The 20,722-nt window shown below is 47.4% G+C and overlaps 1 protein-coding gene across 2 annotated transcripts; it reads right to left on the bottom strand.

The window, feature by feature from the left end:
- Positions 1 to 225: 225 nt before the first annotated feature.
- sea (mitochondrial citrate transporter scheggia) lies at positions 226 to 20,418 on the bottom strand. 2 transcript variants are annotated; one of them, XM_089572843.1, is made up of 7 exons: positions 20,262 to 20,418; positions 19,992 to 20,143; positions 17,331 to 17,538; positions 15,114 to 15,337; positions 14,106 to 14,326; positions 12,836 to 12,909; positions 226 to 6,628 (listed from the first exon to the last, which is right to left on the bottom strand). In XM_089572843.1, exons 2-7 carry the CDS (start codon positions 20,113 to 20,115, stop codon positions 6,514 to 6,516), a joined length of 966 nt encoding a protein of 321 aa, XP_089428969.1. In that variant the 5' UTR covers positions 20,116 to 20,143; positions 20,262 to 20,418; the 3' UTR covers positions 226 to 6,513. The 2 variants fall into 2 exon arrangements, with proteins under 2 accessions (XP_089428969.1, XP_089428970.1); XM_089572844.1 differs by having other exon boundaries at positions 20,212 to 20,368.
- Positions 20,419 to 20,722: the final 304 nt, after the last annotated feature.

Raw genomic sequence — 20,722 nt, 5'->3', positions numbered from 1 at the left:
GGGCGAGTTGGATCTGGCTGAGCGCTTGTCTTGTTGTTGTCCCGCCTTTTTTGCGCTGTTCACCAGTATGAATGCTTTACTATAGTGCTAGCAATATCTGCATGACCACCACATTCAAGCTTATATGCAAATGCAGGCTAAGTCACTGTGCACAGCGTAAAAAACGAAGATCACAAGGACTGCATACATATCAATGAAAGATGCGTGCTTCAGGTGACAGCGGAATTGACCTTGTAAACTACGACCTTTATTTCTTGCAACAGCGTTCAAATACAGCTTTCTTTCTTATACCTTTCTGTACAGCAAAGTGACAACAGGCTCACACAGCACTTTGTACAGTATGCACGCACCATAAGTAGCAGTTTCCAGCAAGACACAGTGTATATACCTATGCACTATACAGCAAAGCTTTCCTACTGCCAAAAGGGCAACAACGTACGCGTGTGTGTATATATTACTACAGCCACCAGCAAGCAGCCCCAAGCAGAGACAGACAACTCCGTTTGTGTTTAGTATGCAACAATGACGTCAGCAAAAGTAAAGAACCCCACTTTCAACAGCAACGACAACAAAATAATGTCGTTATCAAAACATAGACAAAATGTTGAACGAAAGAAACCCAAACGCCAAAAGTGAAATGTACAAAGTTGAAGATATTGCCGACAGATGCTGCAGTTGATGCAGTCCCCTAAACGTTGATGAAAACCTAAAAGCCCGTGAAGATTATTGCAGTTCTACAAGCAGCATTTTAGCACAGTCGACGTCCCTCCTTCATTGAAGTGCTAACTGTTGAAGCAACACCAACTAGTAGTTTAGTTTTTGCAACGAAGGATGACTTCTGCACATCTGAACATTGGGAGTTACACAAACTACAATGGTAAGGACTTCCAACACACGTTCACATATACGTCCCTAGCGAGTCCGAAAATAGCTAATGCACATTCTTCATTGGCAGACACATGTACGACACATGGGGCGCAGATGTGAGGGTAGACAATGGGTGGGCGGACACAGCGAACTCTATTTTGTTGCATTGAAAATGGGCTCCAAAGTTCAAAATGGCAAAAAAAAAAAAAAAGAAACCAAGGTTCGAGGAGAGGTCAACAGTCAGATCAAGCCACCGAAAAATATAGAAGACCTCTTTCACATGTATGCACAACTCTGCCGCCTGATACACAAATGTATCGAACGCAAGTGACCACAAGTGGATTCATCAGGGCAATTGGCCCCCCGAAATCATAGAAGAGCCTAAAAAGGGCTCTCTCGGTGAAGAACCATAGTGAGAAAAAAAAAACATACAAGCGGTAGACGTGTTATGTCTCCATGGGTACGAAATCGTGCCTTCAATGTGGCGCAGTTTTACACGACACCAGTGGCACATCTGCCAAGAAACAGAAGAGGAGTTTCAGTGAAAATTTCCTGGGCTACCAGGTTTCCTGGCAAGCAGTGACGCTCAAAAGCTCCGGAGGAATGAGTTAGAAAGTTCGTAACCTCCAGAAACCTGGAGCAATCACAATGGCCTGAGGAATTTTCGCTAAGACCCTACCCTCTAATGGCCTGGAAAAAAAAAATGGTGTAAAGTGATGGGGGGGGGGGGGGGGGGGGGGGGCAAAATGCAGGAGTAGGAACAGCACTGGACAGAGGCACGCGCTGCGAAAAGTGATTGTCAAGAGAGAGGCGATGCCATCTATGGGGCATTGGAGACACTTGCTGGATACAGTGGACAACGAGTAAACTGCTTCCGAAAAATGCACACAACCAGCTAAGAAACACGCTCCAAAGGTCTCGACAACACCGAGGAACATGGATTTAAATGCTGTGGCAAAAAGCATTCGTTTAGTTGAAAGAGATGCAATGGTATTGTGCATCTTGGAGCATCTCTATTTTTTTTTTTTCGCGATACAATGCATGAAACTGCACGAAAACCAACTTAACTGGTAACTTCACGAGGAAACATCGCAAGGCAGCCGGAATGCACCTTCCAGAATTAAATTCCTGTAACTGCTCCCTGCTTAAGCAACTTTGCCAGTGTCCGAGCTCAAGGCTATTCAATACGAAGATATGGCACGTACGACAGCTGCAAAAAGGCGTTTTCAGATTTTCCTCCGACGTATAATGTAGTTCGAACTCTGGGGGCGCTCTTCCGCCTTGCATTCGTTTCAAAGTGAAAAAAAAAAAGGGGGGGGGGGGGGGGGGGGGGTAACAGTGGGGCACTGTTGTGCAGGAGCCATCACTTATTTCATCACCCTCTAAGCACAATGACTAGAAGCAGGTAGGCTCCAGCATCGTTCGCATCTGGTGTTCTACATGGGGCAAACTACCTGCCCATCACGGTTAAAAAATGGACTGAAAATAGACAGCATCACTCAGCCAAACGCATCCCAACTGAAGTCGTAGTACAGAAACTCTTCAAAAAAGCCTCAAAGTGAGTACGAAAATAATTATTTCTTCTTTCAATACAAAAAAACACTAATGACCACTCTCACTCACCACCGGAAGGAATTGTGGAAACCTGCACAGTACTGACGGTTCGCGACAAGCTCGGACTTGCGTGAAATCAACGTACGACCACCGGGAGTTCCAATGAGCAGATCTGCTCAACTAATCGCAACTCACAAAGTGCACTGTTCTTCCCTCAAATCTGTGCACAGAGGGCAGGAATGATTCATAGAGTGAAGTTAAGGGCAAACGAGTCCCAACAAAGACGCCAAAAGAAAAAGCCTTCCACTCAAAACTTAATAAGTGCGTCACGGAGGCAATACAAACATGGGCAAAGCCGCAGATAAGTTTCAAAGAGGGTGGGTGGGACATCTCTGGCTCTTTGGAAAGGAGGCTGTGTAAGCCCTCCTTGCAAACGTGACACTGAGCACGTTTCAGGGCCACGGGGTCTTCCATGCCAAGAGCCACATGCGAGAATGGATAAACATTCAGCGCTGTCCTGTTTACACCGAATAAAAGAGACGTTAGCCAAAAAAAGCTTGGTACCGGAGTTCCCTGCATTCCTGCTGCAATGCAGAGTAATGTGGAGGGGGCGGCCGTCTTCACTGCAGTCGAAGAGATTGTCAAACGCAGTGCAGCACAACAAGCACCATTTCTCGCACCAATGGCACTTGAATGTAACGGCTCAGCTGACAGCAACACTGCGCTGTGTTTGCACCTTGCGTCTTCAGCCCAGCTGCAAGGTACTCAACACTGCTGGGATGGAAGGAACACATACTGACAACCCAGCTGAGAAAATGTACTGGCAACAGGCCAACCTGCCTTGGCTGATTGGCTGGCACAATCACACAGAAGTGAATTAGGCCAATCAAATTTGCCAATTTTCGCTAGAGTAGCTGCAGCTCTTCAGTGAGAAAAAAAACAAAAAACTGTGCTTGAAATCCATTTCAAGCCGCTTGACACTGCTCCCTAAGAAAGTAGCTGGACGTGAGCACCTATCCCAAACCCGCGGTTAAAACGAAAAGCATTTGCTCGAGACTTCACACAAGTGGCAGTGAGTGGATGAATCGTCTACGTCGGCAAGTATCGAACGCCCAACGAAAGCCAGTACCAAAAGTCATATGACCAACAGCCGGAACAGAGGCCGAATCCCCAGCAGTGCATCCGATCCATCACGCAACTTCTAACACCATTCATTGGTATGAGAAAAGCACTAACGTGGCACGTAAAACTCACTCAAGCGCACACATCACATTTGCCGCAAGAAACCACTGAATACGTGGGTTCAGAGCATTACTATTCACCGCTGAAACTTGTTAACATTTGCAAGCAGCTTCTTCAAGACACCATTCTTCCACCTGCTGAAGTTTATACCCTATTCATGGACGCACACTAAGAAAGGCAGAAAAACAAACTGCATCACAGCACAAAACACTGCCACAAGACTGCGAGTAAGTGACCTTCCACACACATGCACAGAGGAAACCTAATCTGTAGCAAGTGCAATGCATACACAGCCACTGACAGGATAGTCTCTTTCAAGCTCATTGGGAGAGAATAAGTTCACAACAGTGATAGCCACAGAAGGCACTCACTCTAGACTCGTGACAAGCGGAATCAACTGTGTGCTGGAAGCATACGCACTGATAAAATGAAGTGCAAGAAAGCACAATGCCACAGAAAGACAAATAAATTGGTTTCTCCACGGCAGAACATGTCACTCGAGAGCATACTGTCGACAAGCTTTTCATAACCGTGAAAAACAAGCTTTTCAAACAACAGCGAAAAATGGTCGAAACAGGAATGTGCAACCACAAGCCATGGTCCCACAAAGCAAGTCAAACAAAGCCATGTCAACTGGAACTGAAAAAAAAAAAAAAAACAGTGCTGACAGCATCATTGATGAAACTAACTATATGGTGCTTACAGACTTCAGCAATGCTGGGCAAATATAACATAGCAATTTCCTTCCGGTTCCATTCCGCAATTGTTTTTCCCGTTTCTTTGTGATGGGCTGAAGCAATGTTGTGCCCCGCCATCACCGGGCTTGAGCCAAGGGCGGAAAAAGAACGCGGGGCATACATAGCTTTGCTCGAGTCGATTACAAACAGAGGAAGGAAAAGAATGAGATGGAAACTCCCGTTATTAATTATTACTCTGGCCACAATTACTGACATGCGTTCTCAGCTGCTAAGCTGCAAAATAAAAACAGGTGCCCGAAAAAATACTGCTTGTTAGAAGTAGAACAAAAACAGAAAAACAAGCTTCACATATTCTCTTAAAATGCTCAAAATAAGAAAGTAGAACAAAAGGAATGCAAACCGCAAAATAAAAAAAAGCGCCTGAAAAAATACTGCTTGTTAGAAGTAGAACAAAAACAGAAAAACAAGCTTCACATATTCTCTTAAAATGCTCAAAACAAGAAAGCAGAACAAAAGGAATGCAAACAACCAAGGAGACGGAAAAAAATGCACCCTGGCTAAGTGGTCCAAAACGAACGAATCCCATTCTTGCTTGCTGAGACACAGCCAAAAATTCTTGCGAACAATGAATGCATTCACGTGCAAACCAAGCTGGTGCGATGAAAGTTTCACCGGAAAGAAGCAGCAACGAGCACCACACCCTTTCACACGGCTGCCGGTGCACGATGGGAACAAGTGCCACAAACAAGCAGATATGACCAACTTCCAAAAATACGCTATAAAATGCACCAACTTGGAACCCGGACAACTGCGGAAGTCATTTAAATCTGACTCCACTTTTCCCCCAACACTTGCCAAAACTTGGGCAGATAGATCTCCTAACACTGACAAAATGTACACGAAAAAAAGAAAACCCCAAAGGTGTTGAATATTCACTCCTACAATAAGCTTAATCAAGCCATAAAAAATTGTAGCACGCTTGCAAAAAGCACCAGCACTCAAACAAAAACGACAAGCCCTAATGAAGCGGTGTACATTGTTTCTTTTCTCAGCAGACAAGTAACCTCGACACATATCTGTAGCCAGAACCCAAAGGCGACAACTTGGCTCACGACTGAAGCCATTCCTATTTAAAGGACATCCTTCATAAGCAGTACCCTTTCAACCACCAGAACAAGCAGTTCTGGCAACAGCCAAAGCTACAATAACACCAGACGGGGATGTAAAGAGAGGTTTGGAGGCTTCGGGCCATCGAGAAGCCACCACACGAACAATACACGTCTAACTAACACTTCCTTCCTTGGAAAAAAAAAAAAAAACTCCAGCAGCAACACCACTGACAAAAAGGAAAGATGCCCCCAGCCACCCAAGGCAAAACGAATATCCTGGTGATGCATCGGAACAGAAACCTTCCGACCCCAGCGACTGAGGCAGGGATAACAGCGGATAGTAAGTGAACTAATAGTTATTGCAATCGAGCGACCTGGGTGTGGCACTAGCACTAGCAATTTCACAGCACTCCTTCTCTAGTAGGAAAGATTTTCATGGACAGTCTTTGACCAGTGACATTTTCTTCTTTTCCGATCACCCTCCTGGGGCAACTATCGCCACAACGTAACCAGCAAACCCCACATTATTACTCCACAATGCCAAGGTCGTCCAGAGACGACCTTGGCTTGGCACTGCTGCACCTGAAAACCACAGGGACGTTGCCAAGGCCATTACGACAGATAAAAACCCACAGGGAGCAGCTGGGAGGAGCAATGTACTGTGCAAACACTGTGAAAGATAAGATACGAGCAGGAAAGGAGGCAGTGCATCACCGGAAACCATCTGCCGAGCGCTGGAAGGATACGACTCTGAAGACCCCACTCAAGGTCGCGCCCTTCATCACCGGTTGCACTCAGAACAGCCAATACCCATGCTCGCTGCCCCAAACTTAGCGCTGCTTCATCGCCTCCTCTCTGCACATGGACTGGGCATAGAATGAAGGTGTACAGTTTAGGCTCGCATGACAAAAAACAAAAAAGAAGAACAGAGTTTAACTGAAGAAGGGGTCGCGCAAGAGCCTTCTCCGGCGTGTGTGTCATGGTTGCCAGAAGAGACATTTGCAGGTTTGCATTGTTGAGGAGGTTGTTGAGGAGAGGGGGCCTTAGCTGGTCTTCCAGATCTTGTTGAAGAGGTCCATGAAGGAGTCGTAGATCATGAAGGTGATGGCCACGTCCAAGCAGACCCTGCTCAGGCGTGGAATGGTGCCCTTGTAGAAGCTGCACAGAAATGGGAAAGAGAACAAGTTCACACCAATTATGTGGAGAGGTTAGCACAGAATGTGCAGGAAAAGGTGCTCTGGCAGGTGTCAGTGTTTCATTGCAAACAGTAGCCGCATCAGGCCAGTGGTCAACATATGAAGAACCACCTAATGGTCCGAGCTATTTGCTGAGTGAAGTGAAATAAAGTTGAGCCCACCTACAACGAACATGATTGTCACAAGCTGTTCATTCGTTATATTGGCCTGGCCAAGTTCTCATGAAAGATGACACATTTTGGCGCACTGCGATCAACCCGGTGAACGGCACTGCGCGTTTAGGCCTAATGCACTTCACGATGAAAGGGCACTTTCAAGTATGGGGTGCACTAGGTCCGGAAGGTATTTGACAAGACGTTATAGGGGACATGCTATGCTGGATGTCATAGTTACACATCCTTTTCTGCTTCAAGTAAAATGGCAGGACCTAGGCTAACCCAGAAGATGAAGATACATGCTGCCATTGTCATTTTGGCTGCAGGCTAATCTGATTCAGAGAGGTAGCAGCACTCCCGAAACTCGCCCACTCATTTGTCTTCAAAGTACGAAGAGAACTCAGGGCTGCCAGGGGCAAGGCGGCCACCATTTCCCACAGGAAGAGATATTTCCAGCGCTGTGACATTATCAGGACACCAAAATTTTTTAGTTTCCAAACTGACATCTATGAGGATCCAGGGAAGTCCATGAGGGCATTTGTTAGGAACTGCAGGTTGATGAGGCCACAATCCGACGTGTGGTTTATGAGGATCTTCAGCACCCCTAGGTTCCCAGATGTTCTACCAATGGACTATATTATGCATCAAGCACGGTTGGAAGGGACTCCAATAGGCAGTCACACAAAACCACTGCAGAACTCATTCCCAAGACCCCTCTCATTTCTGCCTCGAGGGAGTTTCGACAGTGTGTAGAGGCTGTTATTGTGGCTGATGGCGGTTTCATTGAATGTTGTTATTCGCTGTTATGTGGGCACCTGTACAGACTGATGAAAGGTAAAAAAATTCTCAATCTGTGCTATCAGTTACTTTTTGCCTAGGACAGCATTTTGTTCTGAATTACCTGCTGCACCCGGTATATCAGTCAAATGTGAACTTTGTACTTACAAATGTGGGCATTTCTGCATCTACAGCGCAGTTTCTTTCTTTAAGAACACCGCCATCATAGGGCGCTAACCACGAACTGCCTTTTGCAAAAGATCGCGCTTACGCTGCACACCGTCCAAGCCTTAGTCTTCATCATCACCCTAACTACGCCCACTGCAGGGCAAAGGCGATCTCCCATGTCTCTCCAATTAACCCTGTCCTGCGCCAGCCGCGGCCACTATATTCCCGCAAATTTCTTAATCTCATCCACCCACCTAACCTTCTGCCGTCCCCTGCTATGTTTGCCTTCTCTTGGAATCCACTCCATTACCCTTAAGGACCAGCGGTTATCTTGCCTTCGCATTACATGCCCTGCCCAAGCCCACTTCTTCCTCTTGATTCCAACCAGGATGTCATTAACCCGCGTTTGTTCCCTCACCCACTCCGCCCGCTTCCGATCTCTTAACGTCACACCTATCATTTTTCTTGCCATAGCTCGTTGCGTTGTTCTTAACTTACGCTGAACCCTCTCTGTTAGCCTCCACGTTTCTGCCCCATAGGTGAGTACCGGTAAGATACAGCTGTTGTATACTTTTCTCTTGACAGTTATTGGTAAACTGCCATTCATGATACGAGTCGTAGCTAGAGTCAATTTTTGGGCGAAATAAAGCGCACAGGCATTTGGCGAGCTCAGCACGGCACAGCGGAAGAGAAAGGCCTCTTTAGGAAGCTCGTACGCCAAGCTGATGTCCATGAGGCACAAGCGCCTATCTGCTCTTAACCGGGAGCCATACATATGCACAGATCTGACCAATTAGGCACTGGAGCTCTTTCAGCTTGGCAATGATTAATCTGGCATCTAAGGAATCTGTGATTACAGTGAATGCCGCACAGGTGATAAATGGTGCAACCAACGAATGTACTCCAGCGCAGGCCCAGATCAGTCTCTTTCCCTTGTTCAGTTCAAGCATGACAAGACCTCTTTTTATGACCAGTCATAAAAAGATTAGGGGGGTCCTGGGTTTGAAGGGGAACACAGGCACCACTGACAACCTACCAGTGAGATGCTCCTTTCTGGATGGAGGCCGTTTCCCTAAGTGAGCATGTCCCGCAGTTAGCCCAGTCAAGGTGATGTTGCGCACCAAAGGTGGACTTTCTTTTTTAGTCTTCTCTTCATGCAACACGCGCCCTTTTCATCGCCTCCACGTAAAACGCAAAAGCCGTATTGATATTTTTGCAAGACTGCAAGTTCCGAGCACCTGCATGTTCAATGCCACCTAGTTTAGTATCCACAGACGTTCGTTCTGAGATTCGGCACCACAGCTGCAATGTAAATTGTGACGGCCGTGCCGTCTTTGCTCGTACTATGCTACTGTTCATTATAAGCGAGGCTATCATAAGCAGGCTCAAATGCACTGCTTCCTGTCCACAGGCAATACTGCCAGCATTACCAGTGCAATGCATGCAAGGTGTAATGCACACAAGTACTGTATGTAAGGTTTAGTTTTATATCTCCTCATACATGTACAGTGGAACCTCGATTATACGACGTTCAGGGGACCGCGCGAAACCGTCGTATAATCGAAAATCAAGCGTGATATTTTTTAACATCTGAACTTCATCGTCATCTTTTTTTTTTTTTTTTCGGAACACAAATGCAGCACATTTTTGCCGGCAGAGGGCTAGTCTTCAACAAACAAGATAAAATGGCCGTTGAGGCTGCCGTGAGCAGCAGGGCAGCGGCTCGCGCGGTTTTCTTGATAGGTGGAAAGATTAAGGCGCACTGGTTATCGACTGGCTAAAGTGTGCCTACCGTATTTACTCGATTCTAAGCACCCCCTTTTTTTCACAATCGCGATGCCCACGATCGCGATGCCCGGAGCTGGCGTGCAAGCAGATCAGGTCACTCGCGCTGCAACGGCGGCAGCTGCTACGCGGCTGCGAACATAAAACTAGCTTGTATCGCAGTTATTGCCCCCTACCAGCAACTAGGTACAGGCCACCGATCCTCAAGGAGGATTCATTTCTGACGTTCCCGTATCCCAGAGCTTATTATTTACGAGAACAATAAAGCTTAGCCGGATCACCGCGTCACTTCATTGCACCGCGACCCAGAACGGTGGCGAGCCTTGCGACAACAGCGAACCGTGTTTCGAGATTACCGCAGATAAGTTTGGTATCCGCGATTAAGCATAACCGCATTTAGACTGCCCGTGTGACTGCAGGTCAGCCAACAGGCGGCTGCCGCTGCAATGCTGACAGAGCAAGATGGTCATCTGCACGTGACATCTGTCAGACAGATGGCAAGTGCGATCACTGTCGGCTAGATTCGACATCGTCGACAAATTGCAGCGGCAATTTCCGGGTGCGATCATTACGTGGGGAATAGAAAAACTGAATTTTGCCAACAAAATTCGGAGGTGCGATCATTACGCGAGTAAATACGGTACATGCTAATTACAGCATGATACGTTCTAGACATAAAGGGAGGTGCATATTGTTTTTTTTTAAAAAAAAAGCAGAGAATTTTTTTTTTAAATAAAGAGTCTTGATTTGCACCACACTTCTTAGTAAATATTAAAAGCATTTACAGACCTGTAGCCTGTTTTTTTTTCATGCTAGCATGGGGACAACATATAAGGAATGATAAAAGGGAGCCTACTGAAGCTGTCATTGTGAAACTTTTAATCTGATTGTTTGATGCAGCTTTAATCCAGTCTGCCAAATTTCATCACCCTAAGTCGAAAAATAGAAAAGTTACCTTCGATCCCCTCATCCCCCCTTAACGTTTTTAGCAAACTGGTTGTTTGCTTTCATACTGAAGGGACCTGATCAGTAGCTGACCAGATTTCCGGACTGCAATAATTTAGACTTTACTGAGGAACCATCACGCACCTCATAATAGTAACGTGTACAGATATGCAACCAGCATTTTGGACCTTGTGGAGTAAGTAAGTCCAATTTTTTAGACTAAAAGAGATGGCAACAAGACTCTGTAGAGTCCGAAAGTTCAACTTTTGGACCTAACACAGATGCCAGCGAGCATCACTGCCCCAACCGGCAGACTTTTCTTCGCTGTGGAAGGTGCCATCTCAGGTTCAAACGGATTTAGTCGGATAGATTGGCTTGGATAGGTTTGGCATTTCTGTACCTCACTGTTGCCACAGGAGTTAATGGCACATCCTCCGTTCCGATCGAGGTGGCCTACCAAGATCGCATGAGCCAGGTACGATCGCATTAACCGTTTCAGGCGCCTTTCTTTGTTTTATAGAAATGAGTTATTTTTTCACCTAAGTAATATATTCAGGCCTCAAGAAAGGGAATTTGTTAGTTTTTGAGCGTGAAAGACCAGCGGGTAAGTTTTTACAGCGATGTGCACAAGTCTGCACAAAATGTCAGATTTGTTAAAAATAACATCGAAATGTTCTCATGCGTCAGGTAAGCACCCTAGGGATCGTGGAATCACTTTGCGTTTCAGAGATGCACATTACGGTCGAAATTGAGCAAAAACCATCGATGTTTTCACTTGTGACAAAATCCGCCTGCACAAAAATGGTGGACAAAGTGCTACCTAGCTCACTGTTGAGTGAAATATTATTTACTGCGTTCGCTACATGGCACAAAAAACCAACTTATTTGCGACAAGAAGGGTGCTCAATTCGGCTGAAACAATGAAATCACTGCTAGGTGCACCAGTCTCTCAGAAAAAGCTGTGAGTTTGCTGTGTACACGATTGTGTACAAAGCGCCTGAAAGGGTTAACAACAGGTCAGCGGCAGCGCCTGCTGCATTTCGGACAACGCTGCCCTCGGTGCGGGGTTGACAGAGGAAGGCTGTTGAAAGTACTCGCTTCTCTCCGAATTCCCTCTCCCGGTCTTTGCGACCATTGTTTCCCAGGGAAACGCAGACTCTGTCCTTGCATCACGTAGTGCACGGCGAGACGCACGCATTGCAGCACGCAAATGCAGAAGTGTTTGAATAGCATGGCTCACAGCGTGTCCGCCACAGTGCCGTACATTTTGGTATCTGTGACATGAGATGTAGCGTGAACACAACGAAACTGTGATCCTGGCTCAAATTGACAGAAGCTACCTGATATTGTCGCATGCAAGCCAAACATGGAAAATTATGAACTTCGTGACTAGGCGGGTTTATTTCTTAGCAAGGGGACTATCTTGAAGTTCACGGATTTTTGTAACCATTTATTGGGTGCCACTGATTCCAAAAAACCGGTCAGCGACTGTACACCTACACTGGGTCAGCCAACTGCAGATGGCCTTAATGCAACAATGTCATGCAGAACAGCACAACATGCTAAAGGCAGTCACTAGTTTGCAGCAAAAAAAGCAAAAAGTAAGGCCCAGTACTGACCCTTGAGCGGCCTTCAGAGAACACACTGGTCTTAGATTTCTAACTATGCATCTGCTACTGCTGCAAACCTAGGACAACATGGGACCAGATGCAGAGTCACAAGGGCAATGCGTTATTAGCTCTGCTGGCTGAAGCAGGCCTATTTCACGACATTTATTTCACAGCTCTAAGTAAACAGCAAAACGATCCTAATGATTCCTCAAGCAGCACTGACATTAGAACCCTAACACGGTGCTAAGCGCTGAACTTTTGCACGTCTATCTGCGGAAAAATGACAAAGCAGCGTTGCCTTCTCAACCAGCTTGCCATTCAAGGAATGTCAGACTAGCATAGCTGGCCCAAATATATCCAAAGGGGCAAAAAATAATTGAAGCATGGCTACCAAAGTGTAATGCAAGATTCAGTGACACCTGCTTGCAGTGGTAAATGTAATATTCTCTCTCGGAATATATTACCCTTAGAATATATTGTAATAATATATGCAAATGCGTGAGAGTATAATAATCTCATGCACACTGTAGTACGCTAGTGTGCACATGACACGAGTATGCTGTCACTCATGACAGCCCTCCGTTCGAGCAATGAGCGTGGCATGGTGCAGCCGCTTCCCCCTCCCCTTTCCTCTTTGCACTCGGTTCTACGCCGCCAACGCCGCAGGCATGGTAGAACTGGGCAGCATGCCCTTAACAGCTCTCGCTGCCAATCGGGAAGGCCACTCACGCTGGGAATCCTTCGTGCCGGGCAATCTGCAGCATGCAGTCAAATGTGTTCTTGTACTTGTGTGCCTCCAGACCCTGCAAGGAAAGACGGTGACAAATTGCAATTAAAACGAACAAAATTTCCTACCCCTGCCCTAGTCAAAAGGCCTCTGTCCTACCAATCAGCCATGCAGAAAATTGGATGCCTTAAGCTTGATCGCACTGCTTTACGTGATGGCCGCCGATACCAACTAAACAAATGTGCATCGAGCACTAAATAATCATGCCTGCCCTGTGAGGGTCATGAAGAAAGCCACAAAGAAAACTAAATAATTTAGTTAGTTAGTTATATGGGGTTTTATGGCGCATAAGCAACTGTGGCTATCATGTGCCAAACACAAGGTTAGATGATGTTATATTAAGTGTATAGATGTTACATTATAGAAAACTAAATAAGACTATTCTTAATGCTACCTCCTCAACATACAGGGTCCAGGAAGTGAATTTTCAAGAATCAGAAATATATCTCCTTCAAGACTCCATGCATTGACTAAGAGGGCACTTCCAGTACGTAAGCAATTCATGCCTGTGAGACAAATTTTTCAGGGTTAGCAGGGGGACAAAAATCACAAGAGGTCCAAGTATTAAAGCCATTCATCTTCTACACAAGCACTGTCAAAGTACAAGCTTTCCCTCTGCTTAAGATGAGCCATGAGTACACAGCCAAAGACGGTTGGTCTGTTGTCAAAAGGGGGCTTCAATGAGTGGTGCACATCCTAGCCAGTAATGGCATTCAGAATGTCCGAGTGCAAGTGCTTGGGCGCTTCACTGGCAGTGGTCTTCTTTCACCGTGGCACTAAATTCCAACATATCACAGAGCCACAAATACCATGAAGGTACCTGCCAAAGCTCCCAACTTGTTCCTAACTTGAAAGTAGTGTTAAAGTGACTCAAAGAGCTAAGGCATGCAAGTGAAAGACATTTCTCATGAAAAGGCCCATCAAAAGCTAGACATATTGACAGGCTGCATCAGTAAGAAGCCAGGACTACACAGCTACATGTGGAGGTTCAAATAAAGGCACACAAGAGCTGGACACGTCAGTCGAGCCAGAGGGAAAGCGGAGTTATTCCTCTTTACTTCCCCCTGGTTACTCCTTTTTGATTATTACTCCTCCGGAGGAGTTATTTACCCCACCATGATGCCCTGGCCTCCAACTCCGCTGCAGGAAATGGGGAAAGAGGAGGAATGAAAAGGAGGTGGGGAGGGTCTTGGGGAACGACCGGGGACTTGCCTGCATGCGTGTCTTGACGACGTCGATGGGCGTGTTCCCAAACACGGAGGCGGCTCCCGCGAGGGCCCCGAACATGCCGACCACCAGCTTGTTGACGTGCTTGTTGGGATCCCCGCCCCGGTACCAGTCCTTGAGGGTCTCCATGACGAAGAACCGGATGGCCTGGTTGCTGCCCTGCTTCATGATGGTGGCCGTCAGACCCTGGTACGTGCCCTTGATGCCTGCACACAACGTACCTCCTACAACTGCACTCTCTAAATGCGACAGCACTTAGAGCAGTGGGGCTTCGGGGAAGCCTCGGGTTCCTCGCAGTGCTTTCTGGGATCTCCGAGCACCTAAAGCCATGCGTGCCTCAAGCCTCACCTTTCCTTTTACACACTTGATTTTGGTTCTAACAATTCAATAACTGGTCATAGTGGACTGTTTCACTACACAGCCTGTCGTTAATCAAATCTGGGAAATTTTTGAGTGTCCATGCACTGCTAGAAAGTGTCTGCATGCCTTTTTTTTTATTTCACGTACGTCAGGCAGGAAATAAGGCAAGCATATACACATGGGGTTCCTCAGAAGCTTTCAGAAGCTGATGGCAGTTCCCAATGGCAAACGTTGAGGGACCCGAATTTATATCCACAAGGCCCCATGAATCCTCTCCTGTGTAACAGACAGCCAAATCCAATGGTCACATGGGAAGTGGGGGGGGGGGGGTGATAAGTGGAGGCGGAGAAAAAGAGGCATAAAAATGTGGTACATGTGGGGTTCAATGCCCCGAATTGGCACGTGCGCTGTGAAGAACACCGCAATGGAGGGCTATGGATTAATTTATAACACCTGGTGTTCTTTTAACATGCACTGACATTGTTCAGCACATGCCCGTTTTTGAATTTCGCCTCCATTCTGGAATGCGGCCGCCATGGCCAAGATCGAACCCGCAATCTGGAGGCTAGAACCCAAATGGCGAGGCGATGGTGTCACCCTGGTAGGTAGCAGCACTAAAGGAAGCCTCCTCACCCTCGGTTCTGACGATCTCGCGTACGCCATGGAAGAAACCCTTGTACTTGGGGTTGGGGGAGGCCTGGTCATTGATGAACTTGACCTTGACCGTCTCCATGGGGGTCACGGCCAGGATGGCCTCCGAGACGCCCGCCCCCAGACCACACAGCAACCGCATGTGCGGGGACAGGTTGCCCCGGGAGTCGACGCTGCGCTTCTTGAGGGCCTCAAACGCCCCGAATCTGCAAGGGGCACGACAGCAACAGGTCAGATAGCCGAGACGAAAAAACCTCAGCTGGTATTTAGGAACCAGTCTTTCAGTCTTTTCCATTGATTGCTATCCATTTTTGGCACCTGCTGCAATCGATTAATGGCTGCTACCGTCACCAGTGATGACGTTGGGGGGCTAATATTGGAGGCAATAAAAAAAATGCAGAAGAAACAAGACCAGAGCAGAAACAGAATTGCACTGCTCAGAAATACTAGCCAAGATTCAAGAGTGATGCAGAGGGGTACTGCATAGTAATTGCCATTCATAAACACAACAATGAGGCAAAGCCAACTTCAGGCAGCCATCACTCCTCTATGGACACAAAAAAATTTGCACGCTAATCCACGCTATACCTAAACTACCCTACTGCATAAACGCATGGATTCTGTGTCATGTTTTGCAGCCTGCAAAGCAGTTACTCCTGAGAAGGGTTGTTTTGTAGGCCAGTTGGTCATACATATTTCAAGGAATGCTTTGGCGCGGCAGACAAGGACAAAACGTAGAATAACACCACAGAGCGCTCTGTGGTGTTATTCTACGTTTTGTCCTTGTCTGCCGCGCCAAAGCATTCCTTGAAACAGTTACTCCTCTCTTTTGTGGTTGAAACTATTGCTCGTCACTTGGAAAGCTGGTCATGGTCCTGCCGATCACCCCAGGTGGTCGAAATTTCCGGAGCCCTCCACTACGGCGTCTCTCATAGCCTTAGTCGCTTTGGGACATTAAACCCCATAAACCAAACCAAACCATCTTGCCGATCAACTGTGGTAGCAGCGGAAGCCTTTGCCACAGCCGAAAGAATTGGTTTATGAAGTGCATTGTTGCTTCAGCTCACACTCATACAACAGCAGAGAGAGTTGGCTAGCACCATTTTCAGAGGTGCGTCCCAGCCAACTTTTCTTGTCGAGCGCCAGGCAAAATTGGGCTCAGGAACCATTTTTCACCTTTTCTAGCCCCTTCTCTTTTAAAACTGGTTCACTATCATTCACGCTAGCCCAAGTTTTCCAAAAAACCGTTGCCTTTGAGTTCCTTAAGAATTTTCTAGGTTCTGCATTTCGGTAACACCCAGCGACTTTACAAAATGACATTTCACAACTGCCACACGAGCGCTACAGGCAGAAGCCAGCAGCAGTGTAAAGCGGGTTATGTTCTTGGTTTCACTGCCATTTTTCTGCCACTCCACAAGTCATTTCCCTTCTCCAAGTCACAAGGCAGTCCTAACAAGCTCCTGCTTGGTTCCAGCAGAGTGATGGTCACTGGTTCATGTATCACACGATCACCTTCCTGAGAGCTGCAAGTCCATGCTTAAAGCAACACAACTCCGCCAATTCACTCTGCAAAAGCGGACGGCAGTGATGCCTTAGTGGTGAATCCTGAAGCTGACTCGGTTAAAGTAGCATCCTGCAACGTTTCCCCTACAGTAGCCTGATCTGTGCACGAAACATCTATGAAACTTGGCGTGAATTTTGCGCTGAAATTTAAAAAAATTCCACCTGTGCTCAGAAAGCCTTCAAAAGCTGCACTTAAGCATTAAGTCCGTCCCCTATAGCGCAAGAACTGAAGTGCTGGATAGCCAACATTCAGATAAATGGTATGGCAGTAGCTACAACACAAATACAGCACACAAATACAAATCAGTTTAGTTCCTTTGTGTAGCAACAGATGGCACAAGCGCACTTAAAATGAAGTACAGTCTTTGTCAAAAGTTTATAGCACAGGAGGTTTGCTCCTAAGCCGTGTAGTGGGGTTTCTGTACCATTCATGGAAGTCCTACCCGCTGAAGGAGGCAGGACCAAAAATCTTCTACCCTTCAAAAGATTTTGATCACTAAGGTTGCATTACAAGCCACGCGGTGTGGCCCAGAACCAAACCTCCTGGGCTCTAAACTTTGGACAAAGGGGACGCATTGGCTCGGCGGTGAAGCTGAGCACTGCAACAAATGGACAACTCCTCCCCCCAGCACTGACCTGACGGCCGACTTGGGCACGGATCCATAGACGAGCACGCTGAGCCCCCGGTAGAGTCCCTGGACGCCATGTGAGCGCACCGTCTGGCGCACGACGTCCGCTATTCCGTTGTACCGCGGCTTGGCTGACCGCTCGTCCAGCTGCAGCTGGGTCTTGACATACTCAGTTGGGAAGGTGATGCAGATCTCGATGCCACCCGTGATGCCACCTGGGGACGCCACGCAAGTCAATCTTAGAGCACAGCTTCAATCACCTGGATTGTTTCAGTTTTTGTGCATAGGCACTGTCACCTGGAGCTTTCCATTTTAGTGGCAATATCATGCTAATGGCACTGCAGTGGTTTTGCAGTAGACAAGGGGTCTGTTCAATTAGACTGCACTTGCTGAAGAAGTACAGCACTTTTGTATTTGTTTTTCCAGGGCACACGTCCACTAACCGCGGTGGAAGTGCAGCAAGCTGGTGATAACCATGTGTAAAACACTGAAGACATGACTGCCTGCTTAGAAAATTGCTTTTGAGGAAGTTAAAGGTGTAACTGATTCATATATCTCCTTGGACACCTCAACCACGCTGTGAGGGAAGAGAGGAAGGTGGTAGTGAAAGAAGAGAGAAAGAGGTGCCGTAGTGCAGGGCTCCGAAACAATTTGGACCTGCTGGGGATCTTAACGTGCACTGACATCGCTCCGGTTCAGTAGCCGAGCACCTTAACCGCATTCGAGCGACTGCCTCCTTAATTAAATGGCGACAGTACATTTGTGAAAAAAAAAAAAAAGAGGTGGACACCTGTTTGTGGCATAAGAATTGTTAACGTGATCAACTAAGTCCTGCAGGTTCAGTGCACATTTGTAAATTTACGCATATAATAAGTGCAATGACTGTTCAGAAAAAGAATTTCCGGGGCTGGCTGATAGCAACACTTCGCCACAACTTGCTGCACAGAATTCCTCCGTGCAGTTTGTGCTTTCGGTGGCCACCAGCGTGCCAATTGCCACCAAATTGCCACCAGGGTGCAATTTGGTGACTGCTTGTGCCAAGCTGCATTTGAACTACCGGAAATGCTGCTGCACAACTGTGGCACCACTGATGAACTTTACAGAACTACTACTGCAAAAACAAACAGACCTACACATGTGTGTGTGTGTAACATGCACACACCAGAGCACTGCTCTCCTAGGAAGTCATGTCAAAAAGTCATTGGCATATCACAAAACCTAAACCTCAAGCTGCTAGCACCCCACAGTTTTGCTTCACAGTAATGTGAAACGCATTTCCAAATGTCAGCTGCCTGACAAACAGCAGCACAAAAAAACAACGAACTCGCAAGTAAAAAGCACACGACTGCAGCTGCTCCAGTTCATGCAACTTGTCAAAGCCACTCGGGTCAGCGGCTCATATGCGCGTTCATTTCGTTTGTTCTTTGGTTACTACCGGCTTCTAGGTTCCCAGGTGCTATGCGCACAATGGTGGATCTAAGCTGAAACCGAACTCTGCCTTTCATAAACACACGCGCGGACACTGGCAAATCGGTGCCCATGCGTACGCGAAGGTGTCGAGAGCTTTTTTTTTACCCGATCCGACTTCATGCGACTTCCGTCAAGCCAGTGACGTCAAAAGCGCAAACAGGCGACGTCGTGACGTGCGCGAAGGAAAACACACACCTTGCGCAATTGGTCACTGATCAAGAAATCAAGGCACGGCAGCGATAAACCCTCGAATGCTGCACAGGGCGGCATTCGACAACAGCGAGTAAAGCCTGAGCCGGGCTCAAGGTGGTGGTGATACGAGAATGCAGTAAGTCAACCCAAACGGAAACGTGGGGATGAAATAAGACACGAGGGGAATAAGGAAAAAGTAAATAAAACGCGGTGACTCGAATGCTCGCAAGGAAATCCACTCCGAAAAATGCCCTCGGCTCAAGGAGTCGCTGCACTTCGCCGAAGGTTGGAGTGCGAAGGACGTTCGGCGAGCGCGAAACTTGTTACGAAACAATAATTTAGCTGCAGAGATTACGCTGCGCACAGGGCGAGCAAAGCAAGACGACGGTAGCACGCCGCTACTTTGCAAACCTTGTTGATTTTTTCATTGTTCAAAACTTGTACGTTGGTCATTTAGTAACCATGCGGGAGCCTTTACGCCATATTATAATCCGCGCGCACTGAAGATGCAGCAGGCCCAGAGGTCTGGAAATTCACCGTCATACGCGCGCGATTTCGGGCGTCGCGCGAACGCGGACCGGCGAGCTGATTACACAATCGCGTGGAGGAGAGCTCAAGCAGAGATAAAACTACGATGACTTGCGACAGATACTACGCTGAACGAAAACACGATGGCTTCCAGACGGCGGGACGTGATAAAGCGAAAGTCAAGGCACCGAACCCGCACGGCAGTGGACAGGCAGGAATTCCTTGCCGTTCTGCGCTCCTCGGGGCTTATTGGAGGTTGTCATTACGTTCTATCAAGAGACAGCGAAAAAATGACCCACCTCGATGCACGCCAGGCAGGTGTCAAGAACGTTCCTCAATTACTAGACAACGTTATAGGCGTCGAAAATTGAGAAGAACGGCAATGTTCGCTACGGCTACTACGAGCTAGTTAAGGGAAATGTCTCGCTATGGTACGTGCTGGACGAGCCACAACGAGTCTATCGCTCCGCGCATCTACCTGCTACGATTCCTTTCGTAGTCTTCTGTGAGGGAAGAAATGACGACGCGGCCAGGGCGGCACCGCTCGTGGCCATGCCCGGCCTCCCAAAAGGGCTGCGAAATTTGGGTCCGTCCTTGTCCATCCTTCCCCGTCGTCGCCGCACCAACCACCTGCGATACACAAAACAAAAAAAATGCCGCTCGTGTCAATGGAAAATGCTTTTCCACCACAGCAGTACCTCGTTTCCGGCGCGGTCACTGAACGTATTTGATTCCGGAAAGCACGTACCGCTACGGGACTCTCCGACCGGCGGCTCAACACGCACGCACTGGCTGCAGGCCGCTGCTACTCACGCGAGCGAGCGCCGGACCACCACACGCGCAAGCAACGGCGACGGGCCAACACACGATCAGTTGATGATCGGCCAGGAGCCGAGCCCCCGGAACGGACCAATCACGTGGCTGCGATGGGCCGGCAGTTTTCTGAAAAACATTGTAGTCTCACTCTTACTCTGCATGAGAGCAGCAAAGTAATCAAGTCAACCGCTGCTAATATTGTGGCGCTACGATCGCTAAAACTAATAAGTAATTAGTTTTACAAATAAATAAAACAAAACAATAATTATTCAATAACAGTTTTAAAATTTGAAGAATTTTATTAATGATAACAATATTAAAGTAAAAGACTATCACCTCTGTTTGCAGCGCTGCGACTTCCCTGGCGGCAAACGTTGAGGAGCCGTGTCGTGA

This window comes from Amblyomma mixtum, chromosome 2, assembly GCF_055824585.1.
Source record: "Amblyomma mixtum isolate Tamu chromosome 2, ASM5582458v1, whole genome shotgun sequence".
Lineage (NCBI taxonomy): Eukaryota > Metazoa > Arthropoda > Arachnida > Ixodida > Ixodidae > Amblyomma > Amblyomma mixtum.
This window is presented reverse-complemented; position numbering and strand designations above follow the sequence as displayed.